Source organism: Microtus pennsylvanicus, chromosome 11, assembly GCF_037038515.1.
Source record: "Microtus pennsylvanicus isolate mMicPen1 chromosome 11, mMicPen1.hap1, whole genome shotgun sequence".
Lineage (NCBI taxonomy): Eukaryota > Metazoa > Chordata > Mammalia > Rodentia > Cricetidae > Microtus > Microtus pennsylvanicus.
This window is the reverse complement of record NC_134589.1, coordinates 25,311,421-25,328,361: the sequence shown is the minus strand read 5'-3', so window position 1 is coordinate 25,328,361 and position 16,941 is coordinate 25,311,421. Positions and strand designations below refer to the sequence as shown.

Below are 16,941 nucleotides of genomic sequence, written 5' to 3'. Positions count from 1 at the left end.
TTTGAGGATGAAGGGTCTGACTCTCTGGAATTGAATTGCACTGTGGCTACATGGAGGCCAGCCGGGGAACAGCTGCTAGGCTTCACCCAGCTTCTAGAAGCACCAAGTACGCCAAATTATCGACTCTTCAAGGCATTTGACGTATCCACTCATCCTCCGGGTCCCCAGCAAATACAGACATGATGTCAGCCTAAGGTCCGCTTGCTTGCCTGTGCCTTCTTGAGACACCTTGGGTTGTTAGGATGTCCTCTCCCACGTGGAACTATGTCTGTCTCTGATGGTCACATGCTCCCACGGGGATGAGCTAGGCACCTAACATTACAGAATATGACAGAACTTTGACAGTTCTTGAAATATTTGAAAAGAGATACCGGGGAAGACAACTGCTGGGCATGGGGAATCATAGCTCAGGAAGGATCTAAAGGTTAGTGAAAGTTCTGGAACAGGAAGTGACTATGGCCACTGAACACTGGGTGGGCCACTGGTTAGCCATCCGAAGATTCCAGGATCCTGTGTGTGAACACAGAAGGCCCTGCACAGGGACTGTGTGCATCTAACCAACTAGGTATTAAGGTGATCGTGCAGCCCAACAGACGGAATGAATCCAGTTAGGATTTGCCAGGGGATCATGGCTGCTCTGGTTCCATGCTTCAGTAGAAGAAGAGAAGCTTCTTCTGTCTCCTCCACTGGGATACAGCCTGGTTAGCATCTGGCTTCTTTCTCTTCTTGGAAGTAGAAGAGGCGGGGATTTATCCTAGGAGACGGTGATGCTCTGGCTGACACGGGGGATGTACTAGCCCAGAGGCGGTCAAGGATTCAGAAGTGACGGTGGTCCTCCACTGGGAAGATGGCAAACTCCTGCCCACTCTCAGGGAAGCCTCTGGCTCCCATAAGACTTTGTGGCAAGACAGGTGAAGTTGGAGCACAGAATGCAGAAAAGGAAAAGATGGCCAACTTCAGCTTGGAGGAAAACATTCGCTTCCTTGTTCCCTCTGTCCCTGCCATGAGCCCTGCTGTCTGGAGAGGCCTAGGAAGCAGGCCCCTCGGGCAGCACAGGTGTAGGGTGGGTACCGAAGGAGCAAGTGATGAGCCGGCGCCTGTAGTCGCAGGACTAAGGGCTGAATCTCATGCTCAGGGATAGGGGTTTGGGAGCAGCAGGTGTCGGGGAGGCGGTTCGTGCATCTAGAAAGTGGTAAGGCCACGGCGCCCAGGCTGTCAAGAAAGGCAGGCAGCCTTGCCGTTCGCCTCTTCTCGTTGAACACCACGGCTTCTGCCCAAATGCTAGTGTCCAGGTTGTATTTATGACTGTTTTAAGAAGGACTGACAGAACCTTTTAATATCCCTGACAGCCCAGGATGTTTTAATAGATGTTGGAGCAGGGCTTCGGGAGTTGAAGAGAGAGAGGCGCGGCTGAGGGGGTTGTCAGGCCCGGTGTCTATGACATAGCCACTGATCGACTCAACGACAAAATAAAATACGGGGCCGTGTCTCTCCTCGGCCCCATCAGGTTGACAGACAGTCTGTCACCACTGTGTGTCATCTCTCACCTCCTAATCATCCAGGCTTAGGGGAAACCTGTGTTTATTTTTTTTTTTATTTTTTATTTTTTTTCGAGACAGGGTTTCTCTGTGGCTTTGGAGCCTGTCCTGGAACTAGCTCTGTAGACCAGGCTGGTCTCGAACTCACAGAGATCCACCTGCCTCTGCCTCCCGAGTGCTGGGATTAAAGGCGTGCGCCACCACCGCCCGGCGAAACCTGTGTTTAATAGGGAGTCCCTACAGGATTTCCTCCCCAAACAATCGACAGGCTTCTCTTTCAACCACCCCCCCGCCACACCCCAAGTTCACTTGGAATTTTTGATTTTTTGGATTTCAAACAGATCACTCTTCTATAGACAGTCTTGACTCGGTGCTGGGGTTGGCTCCAGGGCCTCTGGTCTGTCTGGAAGTACTCTACACAGTGCTGAGCTGTCGCCCCAGCCTTTGGCACAGCAGTTGTGAGAGCGGATTATGGGCTGGGCAGGACAGCTGGACCACATGAGAAGGCAGAGTGGATCGTGGTAACAGCCACGTGGTAGTGCAGATGCCTTTGACCTGAATGTCCACGAAGAGCTAAATGACACGTTACATTATATACAGCTTACATCAAAACAGAAGTCCACTACAGAATAAACAACAGATATTTGGGGTCTTCAGTCCCTTCAGTGTCTGCATTTGGCCATGTGTACCCCTGAAGCAAGGCCTTCCCAGGGCCTCTGCTAGAGACAAACTCAAATCCTCTGCCCCACCCCCACCCCCCTTGGTCTCATCCTCACGTGCCTCTAGGAGAGTTTCAGAGTTCTGTACTAACTCTATGCCTCTTTCCAGAACCAGGTTTGGGGTTGGTCAGGTTAGCAACTAACTCAGACATGGGGCTAAAGCCACTGTCACCCCACTCCCAACATGCTCTTGAAGGTCAGGGTTAGGAATTCTCTTAACCTTTCTTTGGTAATTTTTGGTAGAGGGAAAGGATGCCAGCAAACGCGTCGGCCAACGGCCCTGTTCTTGAGTATTTAAAGCAAACTTCAAAGAACAGCGAACTTCTCCCTTCTGGTGAGTTAAGGTGAGCTGGCAGGGGTCTGTTCTCCTCACGCTGCCTCTGAGTGCACGGCCAAGCTCATGCTCCTCACCACAGCCACAAGCAACGAAAGAAGAGACCCAAGCCACTGGCACCGGCGTGGGGGCTCTGCGTTCAAGTCCTCTGCCAGGAGAGAGTTAAGGGCCTGGGTTTAATTTGCCCGTTAATCACAGTTAAAAGAAGTAATGAGCGTCTCCCCAAAGCCTGGGTGTTTCTCTGCAGATTAAGCAGCAATTTGCATAGCCCCTTTATTCATTCCCACCTTCCCCTGCGGGGCGGCTTGTCCTTTCAGACACAGCCAAGCGCAGCCGGCGGCGGGATCAGTTTGACAAATGGCTTTGCTGAGCGCCACGGTTTGGGAGAGAGGAAGGGAGGGGGACACTGGGAGGAGAGGGCAGCACCAGACAGTAATGGATAGCTGGGGAGTTAAATAGTGCAGAACTTTTTATTAGACACACAGGAGAAGTTTAAATATTCCAACTGGTTTTCTTTGGAGCCTGGGGAAGGAGAGGAGGGTGGCAGGGTGGCTCAGGCAGAGTTTACTCAGGGCTGGCCTATTCAGAGGCTCGACCCTGTCACCAGAGAGGAAGGGCATCTGGAGGACACAGGCAGGATCTGGGTCAGCTGGTACTCCTGGGCGCCACAGGCCTGCTGCAGCCTCGACACTCCCCCCTGCTGCGCTGGGCTCTGCCAGGCGGGATGGCAACATGAAGACAGTTTGGGGCCTGGCTCCTCAGAGGGCACTGCAGCCAGCCAAAGCCCAATGTGTGGGTGACAGCCTTGCTAGCCGAAATGGGCCTATGTTGCAAAGGTATTGCCAGAATAAAGCAATAGCCCTTTGCTCTCATCAAATAGGGAAAGATGTGGAGTCAGGCCTTGAAGGTTCTCAGAGGCCATGTCCCCTTCCCTACAGGTGATGAGAATTGAGTCTAGCTTGTATTTCTTTGCTTTGGTGGTTGTGTATGTGTTGAGGGTTGGGGGAGATGTTGAGACAGGATTTTATTATATAGTCTAAGCTGGCCGGTGAGGCCATTTTGTTTCTCCTAGTGCTGGGGGTGGAACTCCATCACTGAGCCCTGACCCACAATCAGCCCTTTTTTCTTTTCGACAAGGTCTCCCTATGTGAGCCTGGCTGGCTTGAGACTCATAGAGATCTGCCTGTCTCTGCCACTGCAATGCTGGGACTAATGGCAGTACTACCGCACTCCAAACTCTTGGAGACAAGGTCTCCTTATGCAGTCTGGGTCGTCTGCGAACTCACAATCTTTCCAGCCTAGTTAAAATGAACGGACTTTAAGTTCAAAGTATGAGGTCATACACCTATAATTCTAGACTGTGGGAAAGTTGAGGCAGGAGTCTGAATAGGGCAACAGGGACCAAAAAGGCCGTAAGAACAGAAAAGGCAGGTCTGAAAGGAAAAGCCAACAGACTGGGAGGAGACAGGGAATACTAGAGATGGGGTCTGGGTGGGGATAATGGATTTAGGGTGGGACCACGACCAGATACAAGTTGCCGACTTTAGTCTAGGATCTTCATACCCTATGCCACTGGCACACACTGACAGCTGACATAGGGTTTTACTGTACTGGGTCTGTTCTCAGTGGTGTACACATTCACCACACCCTAAGGTCAGCAGTGCTTTTCCCTTGTTTGACAGGAGGAAATGGGGCACACATGGGCCGAGAAACTGGTCTCAGGTCACACAAGCAGCAAAGGCAGGAGCCCGGAGTCTACAGCCACACTGCATTTTGTTGTTAATTATTACAGCTTTGTTTACTGAGACAGGGTCTTGCATAGTCCAGACTGGTCTCAGACTTCCTCTATAGCAAGGATGCCAACGGTCACCTTGGACTTCTGGTCCTTCTGCCTCTGCCTTCCAAGCGCCACCTAAGTGTTGCTGGCATGTGCCTCCCTGCCCAATTTCATGCTATTTTTAGTGCTTAGCTAGGACCCAGGGTCTTCTGCACACAAGTAACAGCTGAATTGTGCAGCTGTCTCCCAGTCTTCCCATTATTCCAGGATTACATGTGCTTGTACTGGAGAGAGGAGAGAATCACAAATGGTGGTCAGAAGATGAGACGCTCATTAGTAACAGGGAGAAGTGTATGAAAAGGCAGAGAGTCACGGCACACGCGTTTCTGTCAGCACGTCTGGGGATGCTGGCTGAGAGCACGCGAGTGGGCAGGGCCACAGTCCCAGGCTGGGTGTGCTTTTCCTTTGTCCTTGGCTCTAGGCCCTGCTGTGGAGCAGGTGATCATCCCTGCCCTGTACTGGCAAAGGAACAGATGGGTTCTACTTGACCAGGAGTCCACATGGCCCTGACGAGCCCTCGGCGGGAATGGGGGTGGGGGAGCACTGCCCTGGGCTCACAGAGCTGATGGACAAGCCTCAGCATTCCGCTTAGCCCATGCTCACAGCCAGCCAGCAGGCAGAGGCGCAAAGCATTCTGGAAAAGGGAGGCCCTACTTTCTTACGTGAATCAGGGAGATGGCGTTAAGCAGAGAAACAAAGGGAGAAGTCAACATCAAACGATGCTACGCCCTTGGCAATAAATCCACACGGAACTAAGACTGCTGAGGATGTAGCTTGACCCGTGGCCTCCCTCTTTCCCTAAATGTCTTCTACAACTCTGACAGATGACTGCTGGGAACTTGGTCTTTAAGTCTGCAAGGAGCCCTTGCTTCTCTCTTCCAAGAAGACAGGTCAGGCCAAGAAAAGTCCTCTGCAGTGGCCACCATGTAAAGCTAGGAGCTCATGGTGTCAGGCAAGTCCCAAGAGCACTGTACAGCTCAATTCAATAACCCTTAGAACAGCCCTGTGCCATTCATGGGCCTGAACATCACAGAACCAAGTTTAAGGGGTTCAGAAGTTGGCTCCTGTAGCCCGCCAGGTGGGTTCGGTGTCTTTGGCCTGGCTGGGAGGGGCAGGGTAGCCCAGAAGGTAGTGGAGCCAAAGGCAATCTATGCCTGTACTGCCAGTCCTCCTCAGCCTAGAGCCTACACTTCACCAGGCAGAAAACAGGCCTAATCCCTAAGGGAGGACGGTGTCCAAACCCCTCTGCTCACCACACCGTGTTCCCATCTGTTAAAATGCCGGCCCTCTGACATAAACTGCTTTCCTTCCTGGGGAACTGGAGCCTCAGAAAATACTGTTTCCCTGCTGGTGGGAGGTCAGGTGCTCATGTCTGGCAGGAACAGGAGCCTCTAAGGCCAAATCCAGCCTGGCATAGTCACATGCTCCTCTGAGCGTCTTCCCACAGCCCAGGCCTTGTAAACAGTGGAGTCTGTAACAGCTGGTGACTAGGCAGGGACATAAGACTGGGCAGGGGTAGCATGCCTCAGTGAGCTGATGGCTGTTGCACAAGGCTAGCCAGACAACCCTTGGAGCAGAAGACCAGTTGGGCTGGGAGGTGGCAGACATGTGCTCAGATTTCCAGACAGGCTCCAGGACTTGGGCCTCTGGGGTAACTGCAGGCAGAACGCTGTCCACTCACATTTCTCTAGGTCCTTCCATTCTTAGGACAGTTTTCTGACACCAGAATCTTCCCTCTCTCAATTCCTAGGCTTCTTACTTCAGCTTGATTCCTCCAAAAGGAGGTGACCAGGCAAAGATTGGGGGAAGTGGCGGGTTGACAGTAATCGATAGGAGCGTCTCCGAGCAGTTCATGCGGCCTTATCTCTCTCTCCTCTGGATAGCGTGTGTCCGCCGGAGTCCGCGGGGTCGGTGATTAATAGGGGCCATCACTCACTGTCCTGGACGGCTGAAAGGCAGCAGGGAGGGGCAGCCCTCCCCAGAACTGAGATAACAAGCAGCAGGAATAATGAGCGGTGTCACTCCACTTTTCATTTTGATGGAAAGTCATTACGGGAGTCAACGCCAGCGACAAAGAGCCATGAATCAACTGCTCTGCTATGAAATTAAAATCGAATTGCTGGCCACCCCCAGCCCCTATCCTTCCTGGGAAACAGGGATGGGTAGGTGGCTTGGAAGAAGGGTGCTGTCTTGGGGTGGGTTCTACCCAATCCCAGAGCAGGCAGTTATGGGCAGGAAGTGGACAGGCAGCTAGGGAAGGTGACAACTCCTGTCTCCACCTTGTTTATCAGACCCTGCCTCCCCAAACCACATCTCCCCTCTGCCTAGAAGGGAAGCTGTGATTAAGAGGAAAATACAACTTTGCTGGTTCCAATAGGGCTGACTGTCTGCTCTCCCTGGGCTGCCGGCTGGGATGCGGGCAGCATGAGCCTGACTAGCAGATGGGGCAAGGTTGCACTGGCCTCCCCAAAGCCCCTTGCTGAACCATTTGTAAATACTTATGGATTCTGCTACCACAGAAGCAAAGAAAAGTCTCTAATCTGGGGCTCTACAGTCGCTGAAGACCTTCTGGATCAAGAATCCAGGAAAACCTGTGCCCAGCTTCAACTACGAGCAGGCCCAGGGAGAGGTGTAAGTGACCGCCAGCAGTCAAGTTTCTTCCTTTTTATTAAGGCTTACTTGAGAACTAAAAGGAGTTGTGGCTGACAGGCTACAGATTCACAGGTCACAGAACCACTCAAGACAACTTCTGGCAGAGAGCTTAGTGAACGCCAGTGTCACCTGAATGGTGACACTTTCTGCTTATGGCTGTCCCCGGGTCCGCCTGACTTCTTGCTGACGAGGCCCAGTAACACCAGCCTGGGCTGTCCCACCTCCACCTGGAGGCTGGGAAGCAGAAGATACGGAGGGAGCGCATCACAGAGAGGTGCCCATCAGGTTCACAGGACGGCCACCGTACCTCTTGGAGATGTCAGCTTCAATCTGAGAGACAGAGAGCAGAGTAGGCAGGGAGCAGACAGGCAGGTGCAGGGCCTCAGGTTGTGAAAGCTGGGGTGTCCTCCCCCGGGGCGGGGCAGGCTTCTGGCGTGTCTCTCACCAGCTTCTGCAGCTCTCTGCTCTTCTCCAGGAGCAGGTCCAGCTTGGGTTCCAGAGCGGCCTGCTCCTGAAGCGCCTCCTGCTGCTTCTCTACCATCAGCTCTTTCTTCAAAGCCAACAGCTGTGACTGCTTCAGCTTCTGCTGAAGGAACTCCGTCACTCGGTCCACATACCTGCGCAGGGCACCCTGTGAGGCTGCCTGGCCCGGGTGAGGCTTGGAAAACCAATCCCTGAGCTGGCCTCTTCTCCCCTCACATCCTTCTATCCTTTCTCTGGTAAGGAATACAAACCAGCCCAGAGTCCCACCTACCTGGGAAGCAGATTCTGTCTGTAGACATTAATCAACCCTATCCTGTCCCAAAGAGACGCCCTATTCCCAGAAGAAAACCAAGTACGCAGGAAGGGAGAGACAAGGAAGAGGACAAGGGCAGAGCTCCGTTCAACATGGAGAAACACAGAAGCAGGAAAGCCAACCTTGGCGAGGCCAGAATCATAAACAAATGCTGCATTCGGAGACTAGTGAGCCGGCCAATCAGATCCTGCAGTGTGGAGACCAGGCTGAGCATCTTCTCTTTGGTCTGGCCCTGAAGGATGGCAGGAGCCAGCTGAAACTGGCTCACCGACAGGATGTCGGCCTCCTCACTCATCTCCACTGCTCTCTGGGACAAGAAGATCTCGAGCTGAGGAGGGAAAAGGAATTGGTTCGAAGCAAGAGAAGGATTCAGAAGCTGAGCCCTCCAACAGGAAGAGCCAGACTCTGGAGGAGACAGGCTGTCTCCTCTGCAGACCAGCATTGCTGGGAACCCACATCTATAGCAGCCCTTACTGTTGCTCCAGCCCCACAGCAACCTGTGTCTGCTTAGCCCTAGCTCTCCATCCTTCTTCCCAGCCTTAGGTCACACAACTGAAACTCCCAGGGCAGGTATCAATTTTCTCTGCAAGAGAGGAGTAAGAGGAGTGGAGTGGGAATCATGCTTGAGAAACTCTGGATCAGGAAAAGTCTAGAAAGAATAAGAGCAGCAGCCATATCTCTAACATGTAGTCTTTATGAGTAAGTTAATCTCGGGCTGGGTAGATAGCCTGACACCAAGCCTGATAACCTGGGTTTGTCCTCAGGTGAAAGGTGAGATTGCCACAAGGATGAAATCCAGGTGTCCACGGACCTCTACCTGTGCTGCGCCTGTGTGCACACAAGTACATAAATACAAATTTCAAAGAGAAAAACCTATCTCACTGTGTTATGAAAACTGGGCATCTTTTGTCCCCTTGTCCCCTTGTGGTTAAAAGGAGAAGAAGGGAAAAAAACAGACAGGCACAGAATTTCCAGGAGGCCTGCCATGTAGCTAAGGATGACCCTGGAGTTCCAACCCTCCTGTCTTGACCTCCTAAGTGCTGAACTGCAGCTGGACTGCAAGAGTAACTACTACACACGGTGTGTGTGATGCTGAGAACTGAGCCCAGAGCTTCCTAAACGCTAGGCAGACACTGCCAACTGAGCTACATTCCAGCCCCCTTGCCTCCCGATGATCTGTGGCACCCAGGACCATCTGATGTAGGGCACTCATCTCACTCCTTATCCATGCTCTTCCTGCTGGACCTCTGAATGTCACTGCTCCACTGCTATTGCCTAAGATGTGCAGGTACTTTGGAGATGAATCGTAAATACAAGGGTGGTGGTGGTGATGGTGGGATCCTAACTTGTAAGGCTCTGCTCTAGGGTGCTGAAATTAGTCACTGCCCTTCACATAGCAGGAAGGGATTAGAAGCGATGTCATCTGTGTCAGAACCTGGTCACTCCCGCCGCCTTCCCTAAGACAGTACCTCCATCAGCTCATCAATGAACTGGTTCCGGGTCTCAGGGTATTCAAGAAGAGTCAGAGCGTCTGAGCCCCTAGCAACGCCCTCTGGAGCTGTGAGAGAGAGGCAGAGACGTGAGGATGGATCTGAGGACTAGCGAAGGAAGACTATGTCACTATGGACACAGACTCACTTTACTAAAGCCCCTTCTCGGCCTCATCCAAGGGGGAAAGCTATCCTTTTTCATGGGTCTCTGCAAATCCCACGCAGACCTAGAGCTGGCAAGAGGAGGTAAAGTGTCGTCCTGCACTGCCCTCTAGTGACACAAGTGGCTGCTACAGCATCTCTGCAGACTTGGGAGAGGTGGGGGGTCATGTCAGACCTGGAGCCCAACAACTCCTAAATAGTTTACCAAAATGACTAGCCTACATTTAGTATCTAAAATAGATCAGAGTTGGTGGGAGGGACATGGGGGCGCACGTCTTTAATCTTAGCACTGGGAAGGCAGAAGCAGGCAGATCTCTTTGAGTTTGAGGCCAGCTTGGTCTACAGAGAGTTGCAGATAAGCCAGTGCTACACAGTGATATCTGTCTCAAAAAAACCAAACACAAGACAGAACAAATCCAAACCAGAGAAAGGAGCTTAGTTTCTAGACTTTCCTTACCACCCCTCTGTACCCTCTTCCATTCATATCTTCATCAAGAATGATTTTATTTTTAGGGACAGGATCTCACATAGCTCAGGCTGTCCAAACTCAGTGCTCAAGGATGACCCTGAACTCCTGCTTCTGCACTCTTCAGGACAGCAGGGCCAGGGCACTCACCCTCCGTTCCTGTCTCCAGCACGGTGATCTCTGAAGTAGTGGTGTCATCGCCCCAGTCTATCCCGTCACCCCCAGCATCCTGGATGGACAGCAAACACTCAGCAATGTTGGAACTGGTTCCCTAGCCCAGGGAGCCACAACAAAGCCCCTGGGAAGTGCAGTGACTGGACCCTCAGTGGAGCAAGGGCCACTGTGCTGTGCAGGGGCAAGTGTGGTGATTTGGACTTTGATGATGCTGCCCTCCTTCCTGTGTGGTGAGGTTATTGTCTGTTTGCAGTTGTACACCCCAAACCCCAGGAGAAAAGAGTTCTAAACTGACACCCCACTTTCGTAGCTCTGCCCCGCTCAGGAAGCACCTGGCCTTAGACCCGTGAACCACATACACAGATCTTTTCCATGGCCAACGCAGGAGCACTCAGAGACAGACCTAACCTTTGACTCCGATTCCAGGGAGATGCCCCAGTCAATTCCAGGGGTCTCAGCAGAGATGCCGGAGTCAGAAACAGCCTCCACTCCAAAGTCACCCCAGTCGATCTAAAAAGCAAAAATGATGTCAGTGCAAACAGGAGGTGAAGGAAGGGAGAGCAATTTCCCTTTCCATGGGACTCGGAGCCACGTGGAAAGTCACACAGCCGACCGCAAAGCCTCCAAGCTCCCACAAGAAAGGGCTGTTTCGAGCCGGGTGGTGGTAGCACACGCCTTTAATCCCAGCACTCGGGAGGCAGAGGCAGGCAGATCTCTGTGAGTTTGAGGACAGCCTGGTCTATAAGAGCTAGTTCCAGGACAGGCTCCAAAACTACGGATGAAACCTGTCTCGAAAACAAAAACAAAACAAAAAAGAAAGGGCTGTTTCACTGAAGGACTCCCCAGGTCAACTTGAGCCAGTGTGCTGAGGCTTTTAGAACTTGTCTGTTTTCTGGTCTCAAGAAAGCCAGGAAAATAAAGGGCCTTTTGGGTCCTCCTACCTAAGTCACACCACATGGCTTCCCTCATGGTTCACTGTGGGAATTATGGTCAGGGCTGTGTGTGGATGAGGAGTCCCCACTCAGCGCCTCCCAGGGCCTGTCTTACCTCATCTTCTTGCACCTGCTCTGGAGGTTCCTCCAGTTGTGGCCGCTCCACCACAGAGGGCTCTGTCCCCGTCCTCCATTCATACACTGTTGAGTTCCCGTGCTTCTTCACGTAGCGCAGCATGGGCAACACCTGCTCTGTGGGGCTTCAACAGAACATGTTAACTGAGCCCTCCTCCCTCGAGCACTTGGGAAGTGAGCACAGGCTCCATCCTGCACCACATGGTCCAAGGGGCACATTCTGCACCGCTCCAAGGGTGTGGGACACAGCTGACATGTTATGTGGGAACAATCTGAATGGAGAAGAGAAGAGGGACCAGGGAAAGCAACCCCAGCTCAGGCACTGGAAGTCCTCCTTACCTGTCACACACAAACTCCACACAGGCCTGGTACAGGTCGATGGCCTCCCCCAGGGCCTGAGCTCCTGCTCCTATCTCAGCCAGCTGACTCGGCAGGTCCTTCACCAGGGCCAGGAGCTCTCTCCGGACATTGTCGCCCTAGCGTAGAGAGAGGGAAAGGGTTAGGTCACACAAAGTGGGAAGTGGGAATCAGCAGGTCAAAGAAAACATTAAAAGACTGCAGGAAGGTGAGCCAGTGACCCGGGTCGGGCACAGTCCAGCTGCCCAGGAGCTGCCGGGCCCAGAGACTCTCCCACGGTGATGGCGCACCCACTCACCGTGATGCCGTACTGCTTGCACGAGTGGTAGAACTGCTCACGCATCTCAGCAGCCCCGGCCTGGCCCTCTTCCTCCTTGCGGCTGTATTCCTGCTGCAGCTGCTGGCACTTGGCAATCTGCTTCTTCAGCGAGGGGATCTCATAATTGACATTCCGAACCAGGAGGCTAGAAAGTTCCACTGAGGAGGACCCAGGAAGTTTACTGTAGGACACCCTTGCCCTGAGGTACAGACATCACAGCGTGGTGGAGAAGAGGGGGCTGGCTTCTCTACCTCTCCATGCCTAGCTCTGGGACCTGAGACAAGTTACATACCCTCTCCTCTTCCATCCTCAGCTCCCAAACAGGGACTGCAGTGTTTACCATGCAGATCCATATAAAACACCAACCAGAACCCTTTGCACTTGGGTGCTTGGTATAAATCACTTATCACCATTATTTACTACTCAGAGTCACAGTCCAAACTACTACCAGCCATTAGCTGTTCTCTCAGGCTCCCAACATGGCCTCCAGGGCGACCCGCAGCTCTTCTGCCTACTGTGGAAGGAGTGCAGAGAGAGTGGGGCAGTACATGCTACCTCCCCAAGGAAGACAGACAGGCTGGACACCTGCTCGGCTGATCATACCCTGATCATACCCCAACACTTGAGGAGCTGCTCCTCACAACTACAACAGGCAGCACCTGTACTGCGCTCCATTTCCTTCTAGGTGCCCCGTAAGCTCGGTATTTCAGGATCCCAGGAGTGGGCTTCCCTGCGGATGCTAGGGCCACTTTACCTAAGTAGGTGTTGTCCTTTTCATACAGGCCTATGATCTCCTGCCAATCCTGAGAACAGCAGAGAGGGGATGAGTCAGAGGAGCACTCAGCAGCTCCTCACAGCCAATCCCTGCGGAGGAGGCTGCCCCAGGCTTTGTACCAAGCACAAACTCCTCACCTTCCTCCAGCTTTAATGCTGGCTGGACCACCCACGTGATTCTGGGACTGTGAGCCTAACAGTGATTCCCAAGAGTCATGTAAGCCCAGGGGACAGGACCACCCATGAGATTCTGGGACTATGATTCCTAACAGTGATTCTGAAAGGCTAAAGGTGAGGACATGTAAGCCCAAGGCACAGGTCTACTTTTGTATACAATTTTGTTTGGTTTTTGTTTTTTTGAGACAGGGTTTTCCTGTGTAACAGTCCTAGCTGTCCTGGAACTAGCTCTTGTAGACCAGGCTGGCCTCAAACTCACAGGGATTCGCCTGCCTCTGCCTCCTGAGTGCTGGGATTAAAGGTGTGCACCACCACCACCTGGCCTACTTTGGTATAAATTACAGGGACAAAGATAGATCAGGAAATATACTATGTAGGCATTTTGACTTGCCTAGGCATTTCGTGAGCCTAGAGGGGCTGTGGACTGGATGTCCGGAACCGTGCGTTACCAGTCCTCAACCACGCTTACCTTCATCCGCTGTGAAGAGTACCGGCCAAAGATATTTTTGGTGGAGGCCTCAGTACCTTTAAGAAGGTCCACTATTCGTAGGCAATGGAAGTAATGAATGTCTAGAAAGCAAGAATGGGGACTTTCAGACTTCTACTATCCTTCCTCTCTTCCTCTGGCTACTGCACGTGGCTGACCCACTTATTTTAGCATGGAAGAAACCAGCATCTACAAGCCAGGAAACAACCTCTCTCTCTGGGGTCAGCCCTGGTAGCTCAACAAGGGAATGGCTGGGTAGACACACAGGACTCCTGAAAGGAAGGGGCTCCAGGAACATGGCTGCAGATCACTCACAGGATCCAGAGAGCAGCTGGGCAATCTCTTGGCTCTCTGGCATGTCCTGGATGGCTGTGTTGATCTTCTCCCGGATGGTCAGCACCAGACTTTGCCATTTCAGGTTGCAGTGTCGTCTGTCCACTAGCCAATCTGTGTGAGAATCAGCCAGTCGCCACAGCCTGCCCCACCCCCGACCCCCACCGGGAATCCACTAGTTCAAGCGTCCCACGCTCGATATTGAACAGCAGCTGTTGCAGCATTGGCTAAGGTACCAACCACAGAGAAATGGGAAGATGAAAAGGCAGATGGACTCAGAGAGGTGCTTGGGCTAAACAAGCTCCGGCGCCCTGACTTTATCCCCAGTGTGGGTTTTACAGAGCAATGCCTCAACACCGGGATAAAGAAAACCTTTAAATTGGTCCTGACATGAAAGTGCCACTTTTGACCATTCTAAATTCTCCATAATATTTTGCTTCTGTGGGTAATTATATCTTTCTTGTTGACAGAGGGTGTTGCTCAACTTCCACTTCCTCGGGGCTGGGATTAACCGCAACAATGGAAAACACAAGGTGGCTATGCCAACTGCCGGATGAACGAAAACTGCAAAGCCCCTCACACCTACAGCGCCCCAAGGACTGGAGGATGCGAGTTGATGAGCTTGTTTTTATAGAGCCCCAGCTATCCTGGAACTCACTATGTAGATCACACTGCCCTTGAACTCACAGAAAGCCTGCCTCTGCCTCTCCAGTGCTGTGATTAAGGCTGCTGGTCTCTTCTTAATACTGAAGTGCCACTCTGCCACATGACTGCCAATGTAACTGACCCGGCTTTGAAGCCTAAAAGCCATGCTCATTTCTTAAGAAGAGAACTAAGGTGTTACAGTTAGATGGTCCTGGGATCTAATTATCAAGTTTATTTAAAATATAGCTTTTTAAAGACTGTGTATTTGTTATATACACAATGGTCTGTCTGCATGTATGCTGCAGACTAGGAGAGGGCACCAGACCTCATTACAGAAGGCTATGACCCACCATGTGGTTGCTAGGAACTGAACTCAGGACCTCTGGAAAAGTACTCAATCTGAGCCATCTCTCCAGCCTTTAAAATATTTTTTATTGCCGGACAGTGGTGGCGCATGCCTTTAATCCCAGCACTTGGGAGGCAGAGGCAGGTGGATCTCTGTGAGTTCGAGGCCAGCCTGGGCTACAGAGCAAGTTCCAGGACAGCCAGGGCTATACAAAGAAACCCTGTCTTAAAAATAAAAAGAAAATAAGACAAGTATAAATGGCACCTTGTATGGGGCAAGTGCTCAGGGAACGCTGTGCCGCCGGTTCTTCCATGACTGGAGGACAAGCTCTCACACCAGGGTGGGCACACAGGGTCATCACACACCATGAATACACGGTGGCTCCTATCTGTAACCCCAGCACTTAGGATGCTAAGCAGAAGCCTCACTGGCGCCCATCAAAGGACTGAGTGCCCCCCTCATAGTGGTAAATTTAGAAAGGTGGCCTCGTTGACAAAATCAGTCAACTGGTCAAGTATCTCGAGCTTTACAGTGTCACCCTCTTGGGGACATGATTAACACTGGGCTGAGGAATCCGAGGCACATTTAAAGTGTTGGGAGCTGTGCACATGTCCAGAGTGACAGAACGAGGAACAAAACAAGACACAGAGATGGCCTGGCCACTAAAAGGTCTTCTTGTCTTTAGGGTCTCTCCGTGTAATCCCGGCTGAGCTAGAGTTTGCTATGTAGACAGGCTGGTCTTGCCTCCTGAGTGGTGAGACTAATGGCTTTTTTGTCTTTTAGGTGGGGAACTGCTATTATTGCTAAATGTTCCTGATAGCCTGGTATCTGCTGCCAGCAATCCTCCTGCCTCAGCCTTCCCAAGTGTCATGGTTACCAGCATGAGCCACCATGCCTGGCATAAAGGGTCTGTATCCGAATCTTAGGTCCCTCTTCTCCATAAATTCAAAGGGGCATTGAAACGTTTTAAATGAGTTGGGAGGGGTTTCCCCATCCCTAAATAATGCAAAAAGCCATGAAGCCAGAAACAAAGAGCCTGCAGTCCAAATGGACAGGCCATCTGGTAACTGGCCATCTTTAACACCAGCCACTTGTCCTGTGTGCCAGAATAGGACTTGATACTACGTTATCAATGTTAAAAGTAGGAAACAAGGAGCCAGGACAGACTTGCAAATGCAAAGGAAGCAAATGGTTCCCTCAAACAGGCCGGGCCAGAGTAAGGCACCTCGAGCCGGGCTTTCCCAGCTCCTGGCTGCTGGTGACAGTGGGCAATTATCAGGCCTCCCCCGACAGGCGACCGCGCGGGGGCGCCTCTCCTACCGAGCAGCTTGCTGGTCTGGATGTCGATGGGCACGTGCTGATGGTCCTGGTGGGAAATGCGACAGGGAGGGGGGCGTGAACGGGGGAAGGCGGTGTGCCTCGCGCGCGCTCGTCTCGCGAGCCCAACCGCCACCCTGCAGGGCCAGAGCGCCCGGATGAGGGTAGGAAGGATGGAGGAGACAGGACAAGGGTCACAGAGCGGACCCCAGGTTTTCCAGCACGAGTCCCCACACCTGCATCCTTTCTCCACTTCCGCTTCCGGCCAAGACCCCGGCCCGGCCTAGCACCAATCGTGAGCCGGGGTGCGTGAGCCTCAGTTGAGAAACAAACCGGCCTCCTTCAGCCACGTCGTCGTCTTCCGCCGAGCCAATCCGAGCCCACGCCCCGCCCCCTCTGAAAGCCCCGCCCACCAGGAGGTGCTGAATGGCTGAGTACCGGATGGGCGGGAGAATAGCGGACAGCCAATGAGAGACGAGAGGCGGGCTCGGGCCCCGTGAGCGGCTGGAAGGGCTGTAGCGCTTGCGCGATGGCGGTAGGGGGCGCCCAAGAGCCGGCGTAGGCGGCTTTCTTCCCTGCGGGGCGCAGAGCCCCCTGCTGGAGAACGAACACGTTCGCGGACAGGGTCCTAGCGCCGTCTAGATGGCGTTTTCGAAAGTAGTTGAAATTATTTTCTTCCCGCTTTTCCTCCCTTTACCGCCTGTAGAAGATCATTGCGCTTGTCACACTTTGTCCTCCCCGTTCGTTTATCTGATAGACATGTGTTTTAAGCACCCGATTCTTGTTGGCAGATTAGGGTAGGGAGAGGAAGCAACACCTGGGCATTGAGTGTTAGAAGAAAAGCTGCAGAAGGAAGACATGTGGAAAGGGTGTTCCCCTTGGAAGAGACTAGACAAACTTTACAGGCTACAAACTGCAAGAGAAGTTCAGAGCAAAGACAGGCAGGGCAGA

General features: G+C 52.5%; 1 protein-coding gene across 2 annotated transcripts; it reads right to left on the bottom strand.

Moving 5' to 3' along the window:
* Window positions 1–7,077: 7,077 nt before the first annotated feature.
* Cdk5rap3 (CDK5 regulatory subunit associated protein 3) lies at window positions 7,078–16,379 on the bottom strand. Of its 2 annotated transcripts, XM_075990937.1 has the most exons (14): window positions 16,227–16,374; window positions 15,994–16,039; window positions 13,665–13,796; window positions 13,332–13,432; window positions 12,666–12,714; window positions 11,891–12,069; window positions 11,575–11,711; window positions 11,216–11,360; window positions 10,577–10,678; window positions 10,145–10,223; window positions 9,346–9,434; window positions 7,999–8,204; window positions 7,526–7,697; window positions 7,078–7,410 (listed from the first exon to the last, which is right to left on the bottom strand). In XM_075990937.1, the coding sequence occupies exons 1-14, from the start codon at window positions 16,230–16,232 to the stop codon at window positions 7,345–7,347; spliced, it is 1,509 nt and encodes a 502-aa protein (XP_075847052.1). In that variant the 5' UTR covers window positions 16,233–16,374; the 3' UTR covers window positions 7,078–7,344. The 2 variants fall into 2 exon arrangements, with proteins under 2 accessions (XP_075847052.1, XP_075847051.1); XM_075990936.1 differs by lacking the exon at window positions 15,994–16,039 and having other exon boundaries at window positions 16,227–16,379.
* Window positions 16,380–16,941: the final 562 nt, after the last annotated feature.